At 36.3% G+C, this 18575-nt stretch overlaps 6 protein-coding genes across 7 annotated transcripts; 2 read left to right on the forward strand and 4 right to left on the reverse strand.

The window, feature by feature from the left end:
• Positions 1–1070: 1070 nt before the first annotated feature.
• On the reverse strand, positions 1071–4244 carry LOC18012655 (PHD finger protein At2g01810). Its single transcript, XM_006395788.1, has 3 exons — positions 3932–4244; positions 3463–3709; positions 1071–2637 (listed from the first exon to the last, which is right to left on the reverse strand). Exons 1-3 carry the CDS (start codon positions 4242–4244, stop codon positions 1071–1073), a joined length of 2127 nt encoding a protein of 708 aa, XP_006395850.1.
• A 2773-nt stretch (positions 4245–7017) lies between these two features.
• LOC18013284 (vacuolar iron transporter 1) lies at positions 7018–9247 on the forward strand. The gene is made up of 4 exons (XM_006395789.2): positions 7018–7305; positions 7991–8076; positions 8170–8284; positions 8808–9247. The coding sequence occupies exons 1-4, from the start codon at positions 7052–7054 to the stop codon at positions 9103–9105; spliced, it is 753 nt and encodes a 250-aa protein (XP_006395851.1). The 5' UTR covers positions 7018–7051; the 3' UTR covers positions 9106–9247.
• Positions 9248–9337: 90 nt separating this feature from the next.
• On the reverse strand, positions 9338–11365 carry LOC18013285 (two-component response regulator ARR14). The gene is given in 6 exon segments (XM_006395790.2): positions 9338–9648; positions 9651–9945; positions 10023–10099; positions 10199–10591; positions 10689–10841; positions 10932–11365. Coding segments are annotated over 6 exon segments (1119 nt in total). The 5' UTR covers positions 11041–11365; the 3' UTR covers positions 9338–9556.
• Positions 11366–11517: 152 nt separating this feature from the next.
• On the forward strand, positions 11518–12108 carry LOC18013151. Its single transcript, XM_006395791.2, has one exon. The coding sequence runs from the start codon at positions 11548–11550 to the stop codon at positions 12085–12087; it is 540 nt and encodes a 179-aa protein (XP_006395853.1). The 5' UTR covers positions 11518–11547; the 3' UTR covers positions 12088–12108.
• A 138-nt stretch (positions 12109–12246) lies between these two features.
• Positions 12247–13077, reverse strand: LOC18013144 (F-box/LRR-repeat/kelch-repeat protein At1g09650). 2 transcript variants are annotated; one of them, XM_024151411.1, is made up of 2 exons: positions 12922–13077; positions 12247–12851 (listed from the first exon to the last, which is right to left on the reverse strand). In XM_024151411.1, exons 1-2 carry the CDS (start codon positions 12945–12947, stop codon positions 12359–12361), a joined length of 519 nt encoding a protein of 172 aa, XP_024007179.1. In that variant the 5' UTR covers positions 12948–13077; the 3' UTR covers positions 12247–12358. The 2 variants fall into 2 exon arrangements, 1 of the variants encoding a protein (XP_024007179.1); XR_002897651.1 differs by having other exon boundaries at positions 12376–12855; positions 12922–13070.
• An 829-nt stretch (positions 13078–13906) lies between these two features.
• LOC18013145 (microtubule-associated protein 70-3) lies at positions 13907–18024 on the reverse strand. Its single transcript, XM_006395793.2, has 12 exons — positions 17885–18024; positions 17491–17783; positions 17230–17315; positions 16357–16422; positions 16097–16267; positions 15824–15994; positions 15569–15724; positions 15311–15457; positions 15105–15176; positions 14493–15020; positions 14205–14401; positions 13907–14069 (listed from the first exon to the last, which is right to left on the reverse strand). Exons 2-12 carry the CDS (start codon positions 17750–17752, stop codon positions 14030–14032), a joined length of 1896 nt encoding a protein of 631 aa, XP_006395855.1. The 5' UTR covers positions 17753–17783; positions 17885–18024; the 3' UTR covers positions 13907–14029.
• Positions 18025–18575: the final 551 nt, after the last annotated feature.

The following is an 18575-nucleotide window of genomic DNA, read 5'->3' on the forward strand; positions in this document are numbered from 1 at the left end:
AACCAACTCTGTAAAACATAAAATCTTTAACCATATAGCATTTTCTACTTATGTGGATTACTGTTATTGATAATCAATGATACAAAAAAGAAGAATGATGGTCATAATGTTATGGCAGCAAAATCCACTTTAAATTAAATTAAATCACAATAGAAAGTAATACAAAAAAAACTAGTAATTGGGTATGATTATGGCAGACAAAAAGTAAAGAATAAAATAGGAATGTTGCGAGCCAATTGGATATGACATATTTAACTGAAGGAGACGAGAGATTGGAGCAATAGAGAATAATGCATGTGCTTTTTAATCTCAATGTTATGCATGTTCCACATGTCATGTATTCATCTCTCTCTTATACATCCTCACTATTATATACTCAAGTTGTACAATATTATCTACGTACTCAATTTACAATTACAATACATTTGTTAACCCTGGCAATATCATATGCCACATTAAATCTACTTTTTGCAAAATATTTTTTTTTACGATTACAAAGCATTGTTTTATGTAATTTGGTAATTACAAAACTGAATATTAAAAAAAATTGTAAAAAATCAACAAACAATTTTAAGTTGATCATATTGTTCATATTTATATGTATTCAGATTAGGACATCCAAGTAGATCAATGTAACAACTTAATTATTCGGTTAGTATATACAACTCATGAAATCGTAATAAGCAAAATGGTAACATTGATATTGATGAAAATGAAATATTATAACCAGAAACTGAATTAAAAAAAAAGTACATTATGAACCATATACCTTCTCTGAAAGAATGCTTTTCAGTTTTGAGTTAAGTACCGTTTTTGTTTTTATTAATCCAATGTTTGGAGCAAAATAGTGATTATCTGGGAGAGAGATATATATAAATGCGTTATAATATATACAGATACTTTCTCTTTTGGCTTCGTACCATTGATCTAAGGACTAAAGCTAAAATAATCAACGGCTTGAAAACTTCTACCAATAATTAAATAAGATGGTCAATAAGTAAGTTTTAAAATATGTAGAAAAAATAAAAGATGCTCCCGCAACACGTTCTGACTTGTTGCGCAAGTTAGAGTTAACGAACGGCGAGACTGCGTTTCTTGGATCTCATGCGATCTCCAAAACACCTGTTACAGAGAAACACCGAAGGCACAGCTTCATCGTCTTCTATGGAATTGCACTTTGTGTGGTGCCAAACCTTGCAAGCATCACAAGCCACCATTCTTTCACCGTCATCATCTCTGGCTCCGCATTTGCAGTTAACAATCCAGTCATCGAAACCAGCTTCGTACCTTAGCTCAGTCCCTGTATCCAGACCAAACCCTGTCACCAGAAACTCTGTCTTACTCTTATCACCTTCTGTTTTCAGACAAGAAGTCTCATCCATCTTCTCAAGTTCTTTGCTTTTGATCTCCCACACTTCAAATCTCTCCATTATGCAGTAAGTATCCCTCAGAGCTTTCTCTGCCGCAGATTTAAGCTCTCTGATCGTTGCGTTTTTAGGAACAATCACGAGTTCTCCAGGAGGTAATTGCCTGGTGAAGTCTCTGAGTAGTTCTTGATGATTGGGCAAAACCTGGCAGCTTACTGTCAAACTGTTCTGTTCCTGGTAAGACGGTAAAGGCCATTCTTTCACAAAGCTCTTGCAGTTCAAGATATCCTCAGAGGCATCGCTGTATATGTCTGAATCTGGATAAGTTAACAAGAGATTCTTATACAGATAGAAAATGTCTTCATACGGATCCAGTCCAGGAGTGGTAGATGTCCGTTCATTGGCATCACGCGGTTTCGTTTTCTTTCTCTTTTTCGCATCTTGATCTAGACCACCACGGGCATTGATTTTCCGGAGGGAGAACTGTAACATCCGTGATTCCGGGTTTGTGAACCTCTGAACTATTTGGTCACCTATCAGAACTTTGTCAATGTGTTTGAGCAAGAAATCAATCAACCCTGTATCACCAATGCTATTTCTAACAGCATCACGAAGCTCTTGGCGAGTAATGATGCTTTTTCGCTCTCCAAATACTTTGAGAACCGCTTGTGCTGCCTCATTCAACCTCCTTCCTGGATATCTTGAGTATTCTCCCTTGGCCAAAGCATCAAACGAGTCATACACAGGGGGTTTTATGTCAGCGATTGGAATATCATCATCACTTAGGACATTGTCTGCGGCAGAATCATTCTCGTTACTATCTAACTCCTGATCAGGGGATGAGTAAAAAGGGCTTTCCTCAGTGTCCTCATCGTCTCCAAAACTTGGACTTGAAACAGAATCTAAAGACATTGCTACTAGTGCCAATGCAGTCTTTTTCTCAACGGGAGTTTTGGAACTGAAAGCAAGCATGAACCGAAGCAAATCAGAGAGAGTGACCAACGGGGTTTCGCTGGATTCTCTGTAAAAACCGATCATAATCTTCATCACTTTCTCTTTTTTTGTTCCAGCGAAATCTTCCATTATCTTGTCAACTTCTATAGAGCTAAGAATATGAATAGCTCGAGTATATTGTTCTTCTGTGACCCCAAAGCTTCCATGAGAGAAGATATAACCCCATTTTCCAAACCATGGTCGACCATATGCAACACCATGGAGCAGCCTCAGATCCATCGATCCCTTCCTCGATATATCTTCCAATGAAATCTTCCTGAAGCCATTACAAAAAGACAGAATCATTGATTAACAACTTCATAAACACTACTCATTCAACTCACTTTACATTCTCAAATCCATAAATATTTACCTATATTATATGGTTTGCAATCTTTAGAATCGAAGTTTGTTTTCTAAATCATCAAATGAAACAACAATGTATCATAGTTAGTAATCATAAATCGGTGACAACACGTCTTGATACGAATTTCAAAATCAGGGATGGAAAACACAAAATTTTGCTTAAAATTAATCAAAAAAATAGTTTATATTGGAAAGCCAAAAACAAAGATTTAATTCTCAAATAAAATTGTGATTCTATCTCAAAAATGAGCATGCAATATATAGATTAGTTCATATCAATGTGAGATATCTAACATCAATGTATAGTCTTTCCTATAATTAGTAAACTATCAATTTCATCCCAACTTATTTTCGATGTAGAATTTCAAACACCAATGTTACTATCTTCCTTAAATCTACTAGTCGACATGGAAATGCCATAATCCCTATAACTAGAAGAAAAAAAATTATTCGTCCTAAACCAACGTGAAATTTCTAACAACAAAGATACAATCTCTCTTACGATTAGGCAAAATGTATTCGTCCTAACTTACTTTCATTGTAGAATTCCTATAACATCAAATGCGCGCCATAATCTTTCCTAAAATTAGCAAAAAAAAAAAAAATAACTCTTCACTATTCATACCAACAAAAAATAAAGAAACTCTTCGCTACCATTAATTAGTGTATATCAAATCTTGGTAAAACAGCAATAAGCTTGAGTGAGTAAAGAGAAATATGTTAATGATCTCTTTACCTTGTGTGAAGAGTGGAGCAAAGACGGTCCCAAAAGTCCATGATTTGACCACCAGAGAGATAGTTATTAGAGACATGATCACCACCGTTGATGCAGAGCAAGTGACCAAAGCCATTACAGTGAATCACACCATGCATCAAATGAGAAGTAACCTTCAAGCTACGTTTCGTTAATGGCTTCTTCCATTCATTACTCTTCGAGATTATCAAATGATATCTTCTCTTTGATACATAATGATGACCCCAACCTGTAACATCAGATTTTACAATCATCATGAGAAAACTCGAAATCCAAAAAAAAAAAAAAGAACCCTAAGAAACGATTAAGAACATATCACGAGATTTGGGTGAGCAACCTAATTAAAACGTGGATAAACGAAATCGGGAAAGAAAAAAAAAATCAGAAATTAATCGAGGGTTTTAGATTGGAGATTAAACGATTGATATGTAGTGAGATATGGTTTAAATACCAACGCATCTACAGAAATCGCAGAGAGGATTAGAAGATGAATCGTCGGAGATTTGTTCTTCGATGATGAAAAGAGGGAAAACGACGCCGGTAGCTTCGCTGGCAAGGAAAAGACAGGAGACGGCGTTGCCATCGACGGTGTAATCTTCTTTCTCGGCGTAGTCACGGAGAAACAATCTGATGTTATCTCGGAAAGTCGCGGAGAGGTTTAAGAAAGGAGAAGAGGAGGAAGAAGGGGTGGCAAAGTCGTTAATAATGAGGATTTTGGTGGGTTTTTGCCTCTCCGTGCAGGCGTCGTATACGGTTAATGCCATGACTGAAAAGGGACTTTGCGAGACGACGACGAGAAGAGAAAGAGAGAGAGAGGAGAGAGAGGTTTTTTCTCATCATTAGTGTCACGTGACCTTGGCCGATTTGTTGGGAAGGAAAAGGTTTATTGAATTGACGTTTTTACCCTTATGGCGGCGATGTTGTGAGCAATCTCGTACTGTTTTGTCGTGTTATGTGATTTGGATTCATTAGTCATTTACTGTCAAAGCAAGAGTGGATCCGGTTTTACGTGGTTTTGGTTTCGGTTGAAAATTTGGTTTCACGGAGTAGTGGTCTCATTTGGTTTTTGTAAACCAGATTTTTGGAAAAGCTCGGTTTTGGTTGGTTCGAGTGTGAGAAGATGTAAAATAACCATAAACACGCAAAATGTTTCTCCAATAACGAATCGAAGACGAGATTATACAATTTCAAAATTAAAATTGCACCAAAGCACAAGTCAAAAGATCAAAACGTAAATTGTACAACCTTGAATTTGAAGCATCAACTAATTACACTACTGGAGAAACAACAACTATTCTTTTTGAATTTATCAAGTCGCTTAATATATATATTCAAGAAAATGGTGAATTGGGAAAAAGAATTGAATATTAGCTAGGAGAATTTTGAAAACCAGTAGATACAAAGGTTTCGAGAGGAAGCTTTAAGTTTATTGGGCTGAGTGATAATTACCAAGCCTATTTTAAGTTGGCCCATATTTATAAATAGATAATTGGACAAACTAATAAATTATCTTTCTCATAGTTAAATATAGTCATTCACAAACACACATGTTTATCTTGCAGTTGGGTATAGCGTATAGATATATAAGCTATTTCAAAAATAAAATGATAACTGTCAAAATAAAATTTTAAGTTTAAAAATTATAGCCAATAGTAAATTTACTTTTCCAGTTTCAAACCTTTTTCTTTAAATTTGTTAGTTTTTAAATTTGACTCATTGTTTTCCAAAATTGACAAGATCATGAATTAATTGTTGATAGATTTGGAAGTAGTTTAAAATTCAATCAAATTATAAAAACCAAACTATATTTTTAATAATGAAAATTATTATTCAACAAAATCACATAAGTTTGGATATTCTCTTCTTAAATGTTAATTTTATGTCACATGAGACTTTGAATGTTTCTAATAACCTCGAGAATGCTCGGAAAAGTTAAACAAGAATTACATGAATGGGTGTGAATTGGAGCGTTGCATATGGCTTCATGTAAATAAACTTTTTTCTCATGCGTTATTCTTTTCCAGACTCATACTGTAATCTGTAAGGATTTGTAGCTTTCACATATAACTTTCTACAGATAAGTTTCGTGTGTTGTCCACGTATAAAATACATACCTGGCTTCACGTTGTAGACATGCATGTGGCAAACACGCGCACTTTTACCTGAATTCTGATCAAAACTCGATAACTATTTCCCTTTGTCTTATCGAACTTGTGTGGAACGCAAAGGATGGGATCTAATTATCGATGAATAAAGTTCTGGTGATGAAGTCAAAAGACTTAGCGGTTAAAATTAACTCATATGAGATGGTTCAGGGATCGATGTTGACCAAAAAGACAAAGAGATGGTTCGCTTAAAAATATTATGAGTGGTTAAAATAAAAAGAAAACATTAATTTTTGAAAATGATTGGTGATTTTTTTTTTTTTAGAAACATGACTGGTGATTGGTATGATAATTACAAATGAAAAGTATAAGTTCAGTTTAAATATTTATGATTACGTCATTCATTATAAATGGCCTTCGTAGATTACATATTTATTAGTTTTTGTTTTTTTTTTGTTTTTTGCTAAAATTTGGTAGAATTATTACTGTTGGGATGATTTTACGGTTGCCAACCAAACCAAATAACACATATAGTTAAAACTTAAAATTGTCACAAAAACTAACGAATTATTCAATTTTCCAAGTGACCAATATGCAATGCAATATATAGACACCAACGTTATAAGCCGCACTAGACGTTGTAGTGTTAACTCGTCTCTATGCACTATCCCGACTGGTAGTTAGGTAATATTTTTTCTTGACTCGCGAGTTTTGGTTTAATAACCCCCAATAGTAATCGATGTAATATAAACTATGCAAATTATCGGTTAATCACATGCTCACACATACATAAAACATAATCTCATTAACTGAATAAAACATAATGAGATTTATTTCTTTAGACCACTTTACTTTTCTAGTTCCGTATCATACAAATTATAAACATTTAAGTATTTTAATGGGAATGGGATTATTATATTAAAAGCTTGGTTTCTGGTTTAAGAAAAAAATATGAATATATATATGTGCTTTGATGAGTTTTTATTTTCCCAAAAACTAAACTAAAAAACCATATTTTTATATAATTAAAATCTTAGTAAGTCTTTATTGTGTAATTTTATTATAGTACATAATTTAGGCATATTTAAACTTAGTGTAGTCAAACTTTAAAGTTTTAACAGCTATAGATTTGTGTGATCTCTGGTGTAGCCATGTGGCAGACTTAAGGTAAAATTTAACAAATATTGTTCAAACTTATGGTAATTACTTGTAGAAATACATAAATTACATTTTAAATAGCTTTATGATAAGTGGTTATAAATAAATAATTATAAAATATGAAATTCATAATATTAAAATGAAATAAATGGGAAGAGATAAATTCGAAAACCAAAAATAAAAAAGAAACAAACGGTTTGATATTACCCTCGTTCTTCGCGTGTATATAAACACAAACAGATATCATGTAGTTTCCACACTTCACCACTCCAAAGAGAGAGAGAGAGAGAAAAAGATTCCATCTTCAAATGTCGTCGGAGGAAGATAAGATCACGAGGATCTCTATCGAACCAGAGAAGCAATCACTTCTCGATCATCACACCGAGAAACACTTCACCGCCGGTGAAATCGTCCGTGACATCATCATCGGGGTCTCCGACGGTTTAACCGTTCCTTTTGCACTCGCCGCCGGACTCTCCGGTGCTAATGCTTCTTCTTCTATTGTTCTCACCGCCGGTATCGCCGAAGTCGCCGCCGGCGCTATCTCCATGGGACTCGGCGGGTTAGTTAATTTTGAATTTAATTACACATAAACTTTTATTTCGTTCTATTCACACGTTTGACGTAAACTTCTCCAGTAAATTTCGTTTTAAATGGCTAGAAGATTGAGTTTGATTACTCTTTTGTAAATGGAAAAAACAAATCCTACATGCAATGATATGGTTGATTAATTGCTACTTAGTGCATGACAGCATAATTATCAGAAACAATACTCCTACTTTTTATACTTGTGGGTATAAACATTTAGTTAGCATTCTTTTAGATGTAGTTAAAGAGATATTTACATGTTTCATTTTTATTTACACTTTAATAACACTTACTGAAATTTCGACTTAATGGCTACAAAAGAAAAGAGTTTCTTAGTCATATACATTGAGAAAAATAGTCCTACATTTTTAAAAATTAATGGGTTGCTTGGTTGCAACTGCGACTTTTTACTATTACTTTATATTAGGGACTTTATAAACTTTGTCTTTTAAAAATAAAACTGTGATTTTTAGAAAAAAAATCTAGGAGTTTATTTAGGACTTAAAAACATTATGCAACATGCAGTGATGGTTTACAATTATGTTATGCATGTAGACATATGTCATTAATCATAATCATATGTGTTACAAAGAATTAATATATCTCCGTTAAAATTCGTTAGTTGCTTATTGACATTAAAAATTGAAATATAAATTTAGGTACTTAGCGGCCAAGAGCGAAGCGGATCATTACGCCAGAGAGATGAAACGAGAACAAGAAGAGATCGTAGCCGTTCCTGAAACTGGTAAGACTTATTTTGACTCAATATAATTAAATCCTCCACCGGAGGAGTTTTTCCGGTGTAAGTAACACAGTTTACGACAATGGATATAAACAGAGGCAGCTGAGGTGGCAGAGATTCTGGCACAGTATGGAATAGAGCCACATGAATATTCACCTGTTGTTAATGCTCTTCGTAAGAATCCTCAAGCATGGCTTGATTTTATGATGAGGTTAGTCCACTTAATTTGATTAATTACTTTGGTTTAAATGATCAATAAAGCATTATTGTTTTGAGTGTACGTTGGATTTTTCTACTATTAAGTAGAAAACCGAGGGAAACTTTTAGTTTTCTGCAAAAGCTGGGATTATACTTTCCAGGTGTGGGCAAGATTCTTTATTTGGTCCAACTTCCAATTTCAAAAAATAGTGACTTTTGAGAGTTTTTGTTCTTAAAATATTTGAAGTGAAACTGAACTTACATGCAAACTCGGTTTGATATGATTTTGGTGGATTTCATTTTTAAACAAACATTTGTAACCCTTGGAAATTATTATGTTTTCATTCGGTTCGATGTCTATATGAAGTCGGTTCGGTTAAGAGTTTTTTTTTTGTTTGGTTAAGAGTTTATTGAATGGGTTTATCAAATTACACTCTTCGGACCAAATTTTTACATACTAATAAACGTTTATGCATTTTTATAGAGGTGAGACGTTACTCGTTAAATTTTGAAGTTAAATTGATTGTTTCACTCAGGTTTGAGCTGGGACTAGAGAAGCCTGATCCAAAAAGAGCGTTACAAAGTGCGTTCACGATTGCAATCGCTTACGTTCTTGGCGGTTTCGTACCGCTGTTTCCGTACATGTTCATACCGCAAGCCTTGGACGCGGTAGTAGCGTCTGTGGTTATAACGCTGCTCGCTCTCTTCATATTTGGCTACGGAAAAGGGCATTTCACCGGCAGCAAACCCTTTAGAAGCGCGTTTGAAACCGCCTTTATAGGAGCGATTGCCTCAGCTGCTGCGTTTTGTTTGGCTAAAGTGGTGCAACATTAACCATATAACACAACTAATTAATGTTGCCTTTCATGCTTTAACTTCTTTTGTTGCATGCCATGTGGGTTATTTATCACGGTAGAAGTAAAAACTTATTGTGACAAAGAAAAACCCCCAAAATAAAATAAAAATTGCAACAAAAGCCCTGCGTTTTGAGAAAGGTGTTTGCGTTCAATGGTTGTTCACTGTTGAGAGATATCTATAAGCTTCTATGTTCAGAAATAGTCAAATCTTCAGATTAAAAAGATACCATTACTTTCCCATTAATAGCATTAGCATTAGCAATACAATACAAGACTTTGTCCTAAGCTCGTCATCTTCTTACACTTACCCTAACTTTGCCGACACACAAGTTTTCTTATGACTTTTTTTAATCCATTCTGAAGATGTGAAGGAAACAGTTGCAGAACTTATACGAGCCCTTCTCCTCTAAAGCCATCCATGGTGTTCATTATCGATGATTCTTTCGCTGTCTTGGAGGCCTTTCCAAGATCCAAGATTCTTCATTGACATGTGATCCATTCCCTTGTTTGACTTGAAACCATCACATTGCTGCCTTAAATTTGCAGAGGAAGATAGTCCATGAACCACGGCCATTGAAGAGGATGATACATCAATCGAAAAGTTTCCATTTTGAGACCCACCACTAGGTGTCCAAACTCCAAAACCACCAGACATATGATTGTCTACTGGTCGACCAAACAATGCAGCTAATGTCTGTGGAGGTATCTGTCCTGAGGAAACCAGAGCTTGAATGTTTTCATATCTTTCCATAGACTCGGTGTCCCTAATCTGCGAAGCTACACCGCCGCTTAATCTCCTCAAATACAATCGGTATTTCTGCAATTATTGATTCAGTAAAAAAAAACCTTAAGACTCTTAAAACAAGAAAGATTCATTTAATCAAACAAACAAACCTGTAAATGACTAGCGACGTTTTCTCTGCTTAAACCAGGCACATTCATCAGCTCGAGAATCCGCTTTGGTACAGCTTCTGAAACAATAGGAGAATCCTGGTCAGGAAACAAACTCACAAGCAACAAAATTTTCAATCAATTTGACCTTATAAGCAATAGTGTTTTAGGGATCATACTCTCAATTCCAAGATGGTTTACGGCACTGGCGAATTGTTGATGCAATTCAATCGACCAAACAACGCGTGACTTCTTCGAATTGTTTCCAGGATCAAGAAGATCATCTTCTTCATTGTCTTCTCTATCAACCCTTCTCTTGTTCTTCCTAAGTTTACTTTCCTCTGAGCATTCACTAACCGAGAAAACAGTCTCCAGGCTGCTGCTACTGTTCTTGTTATCCTCTAAAGCTTGGGAATTTCTTTGAAGCTCTTTGTTCATTGTCCATTTTCTGCGAACTACATGTTGCCAAATGTTCTTGAGTTCTTCAGGACGAATTGGTTTGATGAGGTAATCACAAGCTCCATGGTTGATTCCTTTCATGACTGTCGTTGTTCTTCCATCAACAGACATCACTAGAGAAAGGTAAACAAAAACAGAGCAAGTGTAAGAAACACTGAATAAAAGAAAAAAAAAGTTCAAATCTTTGAGACAATTATAAAAGAATCTTACTTATGACAGGAAGATCCATTTCGAGTCCAACTTGTTGGAGAAGTTTGTATCCATTCATGCCAGGCATATGCACATCGCTTAGTACCAAATCGAAACAGCCTTTTCTTTCTCTTAGAATGTTTAAAGCAACATCGGCTTGTGAGCAAATGGTAACTGCAAACAAAAGAAAAACAGAATTTAGAAAAGAAAAAATAAGTAAAATTTATTGGGGAAAAAAAGGATGAAACTTTGAGAGTAATCGACCTTGGTACATGAGACGAAGAAGCATTTGCTCGAGAATTCTCAAGCAGGAAGTGTCGTCGTCTACAACAAGAACTCTTAACCCAGAAGGAAACTGATCGCTGATCGTCATTTTCCAAACCGAAAAAAAACTATGCCTTTCGAACTCGCTAAGCAAATGATTCAGCTTTGGTACGAAAATTGAAAAAGACCTTAGCGAGAGAGCTGAGAAAAGGGATTTTGGGGAAGAAGAAGAAGAAGAAGAAGAAGAAGAAGAAGAAGGACGAGAGGAAAGAGAGAAATGGGAGAGAAGAAATGATTGAAACCGTACAGTGTTGAGTAAGTAGCCACTGGTTTGAAGAGAGAGGCATGGAAAGCGACTGTTAATAGCTGTAGTAGTGGCACTCAGAGGTAGTTTATCTCCATGGTACTACCCTTATTTGTCAAAATGTAACCATTTTTTTATTTTCCATTTTAATTATAAAAACAACGAAAAAAATATACTATGAAAAAACTAGGCCCAATGCCCAGGAAACAGGCCCAATGGATGCTAAGTTCTACAAAAAAAAAATCTTATCCAAGAAAATACATAATCATTGGTCACCTCACAGTCGCAGACTATGACTCTTGTCAAATTATAATGCTTGTCACGTCGGCGAATCCATGCGGTGGTATGGCCGGATTATTCGTTTTCCGGCGAATTTTCCGGCAGAGAGCTCGACTGACCAGAATAACCTCGCTCTCAAACTCAAATGACCGGAATACCCTTTTCACCGTTCCACCAGCACCGGTGGCGGCGAGAGCTTCGAAGACGTTCCGGTGCGGTGCTCGGAGAAGAGTGCGAGACGACGGAGGAGAAGGAGATGGAGATGATGAATCGTACGGGTACAACGAGGAGATAGCGATGCTGGAGTTGTACAGCCAGTCTTGTAGAGAAGAAGCGCTTATTGTGACGGCCATTGTTGACGACGAAGAAGTGGAAGTTCTCATCTTCAAAGGGTTTTCGTCGTGTCTGAGCGGAGAGACGGCGGTGGATCCGGCGAGAAGCGTGTTGCCGGAGAGAGCAGTGATTAAACAGATAGATAGAGTGAAAGGTCCTTTTGATCCTTCACAGATTCATTACATTCGAAAGGGACTCTCTTTTGATGCCTTCAAGGAGACTATGATCACGCAAACTTAAAAAGTATTATTTTTTTAGATTCATACACATCTTGAGATTTTGGTTATGTGGTCAATGAATGGTGCGTTTGGATTTGATGAAAAGAAAGCTAATGAAAATTTATTGAAATTACACACATATGATTGATTGACAAGTTAGTTAATGTGATAAAACAGATAATAAACTTTCGAAATAATAAACGCAATGTCCGATGGTATTTTCGTCAGGTTTGAAGAGTAATTCAAAAGAATTGGTATGGAGATCATGAATCACCAGTGGTTGCAAGTAAACCTTACCAAGAAACAGTTTCGGTGAGATCGATTGAACACATTTCTGTCCAGCAGCCTGAAGAAGAATCAAAAGACCATATGACTTGAGTTGGCCAGAAGATCTGGGATACGCACAAGCGGTTATCAAGGACGCACATGGTGACGTTGCAATGGTCAGGTAAATGTGGAAACGGAGCTTTATTAGAGATGACTTGAAAAGTTTCAGAGTAAAGATGGAAAGATACGACTTTGGTTTCTTGGCACTCGGTGAGCCAGTAAAGAGAGCCATCGAAATACACAGGCCTCTGGTAAGCAAGAATCCGACAAGGAGAAGCAGGGACAAGTTGCCTCCTAGCGTTGGTACTAAAGTCGAAAACTTCACAAGTGGTTACGTTGTCTAGGCCGAATTCAGATGAGTTATACAACCAAACCGGCTTGTACGTCGTGCCCTTGTTGAATTTGTCTTTACCAAATCCAAGCCTAGCAGTTGTGGGGAGCCATCGTCCTTCATTACACCTATCTGGATATTACAGATTTCATCAAATAAAAAAATCACAATAACAAATAAATTAATCACAGTGAGTACCTCAGGTCCTCAGTCAATGATCGCATCAAATCCTTGCTCCTCCTCAGGCTTTTCCAAACCCCTCAAGAATCTATTTAGAACAATTTTTATTCTGTACCACCAAGTGTCGATGTCGATGCGGAGGCTCTCACGGTCACCGGGTCACGGGCGGAGGAGAGAGACAGAGATCGCATCGGGAACACAGACCCAAGTTGCAACCCTATGGGCTATTATTTTGTTTTTCATATTTTGGGCTTTTATTTGTACTTGGGCTTTTATTGAATGTTTGAATATGAATGTTTGATTTCAAAGCATTTACAAAGTTTTTTTTTTTTTTTTTTAATAATTGGATTCTGTTGCATTCTATCAAAAAGCTTGGAATTGGTCTAACTATGTAATTTTTAACCATTCCAAGCTAATGAAGTATGTTGCACATGTTGTTGACTACATATTCCCGTTTTACATACTGTAATTCTTTAATCAATCAGGTGTTGGCAATACAACTCACCCTTTGGATCTTCCTTCCATATATATATATTTTAGCGGAAAAAAAAACTATATATATCATCCAATGAAGGCTAAATTTTACAAACAAATTCTTATTTAATAAAATACATAGAATCATTGGCCACCTTACATACTATGACTATTGTCAAATTATAATATTTAAAATTAAAATCAGTTACAGAAACCTTAATCATTATCCTCCAATCAAAAAGGAGATAAAGCTTTAATTGTTTTTGATACCGGATGTATGTATAAACGTTATAAGAAAATTGGACAAAGGTAAGAAAGGGAGAGAAAGAAAGAAAACAGATCACACACTAAGCTCAGTTGCTATAGTTACTTAAACACAAGCCTAACTCATTTCTATATATATAAGAAAAAAAAAATAACTCATTACTTAAACAATAGCCCAAGAAGATAAAAGTCAGTTTTCTCTACCTTTTTTTTTTTACCTTTGAAATCTTACTATGTTAGAGAAGCACACAAACTTCCCCAGTTGGAAGTTCTACATCTGTAAGCTTTTTTTTTATATATCATCCTTCAATACATTGAGCACTGCTTGGACTGAAATTTTGCTCGTGGGATTCGCCTTTTTTTTTGTGTGTTCTGGTTACTTCTTCGATCACTGGGTGCTCCTTGTCATCCCCATTCTCCCTGAGCCTCTGCTAAACACCAATTATGCGATTAACATTGATGTATAAGTTAAAAACTCACTTAACCACTAACTCATGACTCATATTGGATGACTATACTTACCAAAAAAAAAAATTGTAATAAAAAAAGGAAGATGGAAGTACCTTCCAGAAAGCAAATGTGCAGTTGTTGAAGATCCTTTTGAGTTGGTAGTAGAGAGACGTCTCGTTCTATTATCCGATCCTTTATTATCCACACGCATGGCTGAAACTTCTTTCTCCATTGCAGCTACTTCTCTTCTCATCTTCTTTGCCTCCACCTCCATCGCCTTTGTTAGCGTTTCAACCTTCCTCGCCAACATCTAAGCACACATTTTTTTTTTATCTCACTCAGAATATTATAAAATATAGAAGCAAAAACATTTTCCGGGAAAAGGCAAAAGTTAAACTGACCTCTATAGCTTCGTCCTTATCTCTTAGGCTTTGATCTTTATCGTTAGCAGCTTTTCTTAATGTTATCACCTCCTTTTGAAGCAAATCATGTAAGACTCCTGGGACACTATCACTATTTGTTCCTGCCGGCTTCTCTGAATCTCCTTGTTTTGATGAATTAGGTGACTCGCCTTCGCTGGTTCCTTCAGAAGATTGGTGGTTCATTGGAAACTTCGACACCGGTTCGTTTATCAGCGGTTTACTCCTATCTAAAGATCTGCTGCCTCCGTCGAATGACCTTGATGTTCCTTTGGCATGCTTCAATACTGTACTTGCACTCGCATTCAAAGATCTAAACTGAGAACTCGGTGTTCTCTTGGAGAAGAATCCATTTGAGGTCAGTTTTGGAATTATATCAGCTCCGCCAAGGGATTGTCTCCGAGAAGGCCCGTTGCTAATACTTCTTCCATCCGGTGTGGCTCGGTTGCCACTGCTTGAAGGCCCTCTTAAGCTCTCTTCTAAGACTCTAAGCCGCAGTTGAAATTTCTCCTGAAAAAGGCAAAAGCACCAATTCTAACTAAAAGCCTTGATAAAGAACATATTAAAGATAGGGCTTGTAGCAAAGATTCTTACCTTCAGCTGAGCTTCAGATTTTGCAGCTCGATCAGCTATGGCAAGTTTGTCACGTAGTTGTTGCATTTCTCCCTATTTAAGGAAAAAAAACAGGAAAATGATTTTGTTAAAAAGCACTTATTCTAATTATATTAGTTAGGCCATGAATATGAGTCACAACTTGAAGCAGCAAGATACGCCCCAAAAATATAGTTAGCAAAAGTGACCTGCAGAAATCTTCGTTCTTCGAGCCATTGCTTCACAGGCATCACCTTGTCGCTACCATCTTTCCACTCATTTGCCACTACAGTTGCCACCCTGCTTGCACTTACCTTTGCACGTGCCAGTTCCCGATCAAGGATTCTTCTCTCTTCCTAAGGAAACGATCAATTACCACAGTTAGGATCAGCAAAAGGAATCATATTTGAATAAACAATGGAAAAAACAATGCTACCAAGGCACTATAGGAGTAAACGAATTATTACATTCATTTCTTGGAATTTCCTCTGGTAATCTCTCACTGCATTCGCGGCTGCACCACCAGCAAGAACAGCTTCTTCTAGCTCTCGCACAGTCTGGGTAAACTTTTCAACTTCTGCAACCTTCTGTCTGTGCAATCTGTCCAGAATTCTGTTCTCTTCCTAGTTTAAACAATTGGTAAACAAGGCACGCTCAGAATAACGAAGGAAGGATGTAGAAAAAATTCAAGTTCCGCCAAGTAAAGGAGATGAAAGCAATACCTGACAAATTTCTATCTGTTTCATTAACTCTTGGTTTTTATTTTGGAGATCATCAACCATTGAAGCCTTCGCAAGAGCAGTCTGAACAGTTCTTTCAGCATCCAGCAAAGCTGCTTCCTTTGATTTAGTTAGACGGTCCAATGCTCTGTTGTCGTCTTGAAGTTTAACAATCTATAAATGAAGAATATAAAACCCGATTTCCAATGTTTTAAGAGGTTCCAAGACTCAACAGGCCAAATATAAGACATATTTGGTTGAAAGGAAGCAAAATACCTCATGTCTCGCTAACTTGAGTTCAGCCTCCAAAGGGGCAAGAATAGCTTCAATTGGAGGCATATCATCATCCTTTTGAGCAGCATGGACCCTTCTAAGAGTGGCTTCTGCAGCAAATTGAGCTGCCATGGAAGCCTTTTTTTCTTCATTAATTTTCCTGATTTCAAGGTTCTGTGACAGCATGTGATATCATCAAGCACAGAATCCAGAAAAAATAAATTGAGAAATGAAAAGCAACGGAGGGAACATTGCTAGCATACTTTACTCTCGAGAAGGTTTTCAGTTAGTTTGAGCTTCTCCGACATCTTTCCCAACTCTTCGGTAAGCTTAGGCAATCAGAGCAAACAGTAGAACGTCAACATATACAAAGATGGAAAAAAAAGATGATTTATGTCATTATGTGACAACATATAAACTACATTATAAATGTGATTTCCGCTGGCACGATTACACATCTTTTTCCTCACAATGCATTTCAATATCTAGCTAAAAACAGTAGTGAGAGCCAAATCATAACGTTACTTCTGGGGAACAAGGACTTAAGAATGTATATCCTTCATAGAACGAGGTCACAGGCCAAACAAGCGTGAAGTCAAGTTAATAAAGGAACGGTAACAGAAAAGCACTAGGACCACAAATAGGAAAACAAACCAAGATCTAAAAACCAACGCGATTTTTTTTTCAGTTCAACCACCTGTACTGCCTAACAAAGAATTCCAATGCAACTTGAGCAGAAACTACTAGCTCAAGGATAACAATTTTAAGGATTTTTTGAAATCCAAATTGTGTTTCACAAATTTAACCTCTTCCTAACCATTAATACGACCCAAACAAAAGAAAAAACATTATGACAAGATATAATCTCAATGTCCTGTTCATGTGAAGAATTCAGTTGCATCAATCAAAATCCAAACAACCTTACAGGACATGGTGTTAAAAGTATAGGGAAAGAATAGAATAACAGTAGCTATCACAACTAATGAAATGGAGCATCAATAATGAATGTACCAACACTGTAATAATATCTAGCAAAACTGTTCATCAATCACCTCTAAAGCAAAAAATGGAAAGGATGTAAATTCACTGCCAGTAACAAAAACAAATTCGGTAAGTCGATCTTAATAAGAACTAACCTCTTCAACAGCCTTCTCTCTTTGCCGTTCAGACAACCTCAATGCCTTGATCTCAGCTTGGGATTCAGATAACTCCCGATCTTTATCTGCAACAAAGTCAATGTTCAAACCAAGAAATGACACGCATGCACGTAATAACAGGTGAAAACGTATCCCAAACCCAAATTCGTCTTTTTTTTTTCTTTTCCAATTGCAAAAATGAAATGTCAACGGAAACTTGAATCGAACAAGAGAATAAACAGATCGAGGATCATTTAGTACCTCTGACTTCATTCTCAAGCCTATTGAGCTCGACTTTAACCGGATCTGAGCCATGGAGTAAGGTAATGAACTCGTTATCCGCGTCAATACTCGGCTTCATTGACCTCCGTCGTGATAACCCCCTACTTCCTCCTCCTTCACGGAAGGAAGACGACTTAGTCAATGAAGGAAGCTGCGGCGAAGAAGTCCTCGCCGAAGTCCCAAACTCAGTCGCCGTCGGTCGCACATTGTTAACCTCAAACGCATATCCTCCTTCCTCCATTTTCCCCGATCTAAAAACCCTTTTTAACTAACTACAAATCAAAATCCGAAACAATCCATTTTACTATTGAGTTCCGAATCCACAAGAAGGTGAACAAACAAAAATCAACAAACAGAAACGAAACGCACATACCTAAATCAGCACATTCTCGAGGAATCGAGTAGAAATAAGAAGCGGAGCACTGAATCGTCAAGGAGACTACTCGTGATCCAAATGAGCAAGCTAGGGTTTGAATTTTGGGCTAAATAGCTTAGAGATACAGAAAGAGAGAAATGGGAAGTTTGTTTATAAGTTTTGGAGAGAAGGAAGGATTTAAAAGAGGTTTATGGCTTTTTAGTTTTTAGTGGTTTTTTTCTGTGTAATTAATAAAGTAACAGCGAATAGAGACAGATGATTGCGTCGTCACACAGTAGTAGATTTACGTTAATTAATTCGAATTTATTTTTGATTTAGGGATCCCGATTTGCTAATGACTCCAATTATGCCTCCGTGATAAAATTCCTAACTCTTTACGTTTGTTTTTTTTACTCCATTATCCAGTGGGAAATGTTTCTAAAAATATACCGCACTTGTTTTTTTTTTAAATGAGTATTCATATATTTTTAGAAACATTTCCTGCAACCTGATTTAAAATATTTGATCTGGAAAAGATTTTTTGAAAAATGAAAATATGTTATGGTTTCTAGGGGAAAAATGTGATGTTTATATTTTTGGTCAATAATTAGCAGCTATAAACAGAAATTTTAAATTCGTATATAAAAAAAAAAATAAACAGCTCAATTTTAACATTTTTGCAAAATTTGTCACTCAACAATGACTTTTG

Source organism: Eutrema salsugineum, unplaced genomic scaffold (assembly GCF_000478725.1).
Source record: "Eutrema salsugineum unplaced genomic scaffold, Eutsalg1_0 scaffold_6, whole genome shotgun sequence".
NCBI classification, from domain to species: Eukaryota; Viridiplantae; Streptophyta; class Magnoliopsida; order Brassicales; family Brassicaceae; genus Eutrema; species Eutrema salsugineum.

Excerpts from the sequence above, each read along its gene's own strand:
- LOC18012655 (XM_006395788.1), bottom strand. The coding sequence starts at position 4,244 with ATGGCATTAACCGTATACGACGCCTGCACGGAGAGGCAAAAACCCACC. Across the intron at positions 3,710-3,931 it reads CGATTTCTGTAGATGCGTTG|GTTGGGGTCATCATTATGTA; the intron begins GTATTTAAACCA and ends CTGATGTTACAG. Across the intron at positions 2,638-3,462 it reads TGCTCCACTCTTCACACAAG|GAAGATTTCATTGGAAGATA; the intron begins GTAAAGAGATCA and ends TAATGGCTTCAG.
- LOC18013284 (XM_006395789.2), top strand. The coding sequence starts at position 7,052 with ATGTCGTCGGAGGAAGATAAGATCACGAGGATCTCTATCGAACCAGAG. Across the intron at positions 7,306-7,990 it reads ATCTCCATGGGACTCGGCGG|GTACTTAGCGGCCAAGAGCG; the intron begins GTTAGTTAATTT and ends ATATAAATTTAG. Across the intron at positions 8,285-8,807 it reads TGGCTTGATTTTATGATGAG|GTTTGAGCTGGGACTAGAGA; the intron begins GTTAGTCCACTT and ends TGTTTCACTCAG.
- LOC18013151 (XM_006395791.2), top strand. The coding sequence starts at position 11,548 with ATGCTTGTCACGTCGGCGAATCCATGCGGTGGTATGGCCGGATTATTC.
- LOC18013144 (XM_024151411.1), bottom strand. The coding sequence starts at position 12,947 with ATGCGATCATTGACTGAGGACCTGAG. Across the intron at positions 12,852-12,921 it reads TCATTGACTGAGGACCTGAG|GTGTAATGAAGGACGATGGC; the intron begins GTACTCACTGTG and ends ATATCCAGATAG.
- LOC18013145 (XM_006395793.2), bottom strand. The coding sequence starts at position 17,752 with ATGGAGGAAGGAGGATATGCGTTTGAGGTTAACAATGTGCGACCGACG. Across the intron at positions 16,268-16,356 it reads AAAACCTTCTCGAGAGTAAA|AACCTTGAAATCAGGAAAAT; the intron begins GTATGCTAGCAA and ends ATGCTGTCACAG. Across the intron at positions 15,021-15,104 it reads AATCTGAAGCTCAGCTGAAG|GAGAAATTTCAACTGCGGCT; the intron begins GTAAGAATCTTT and ends TGCCTTTTTCAG.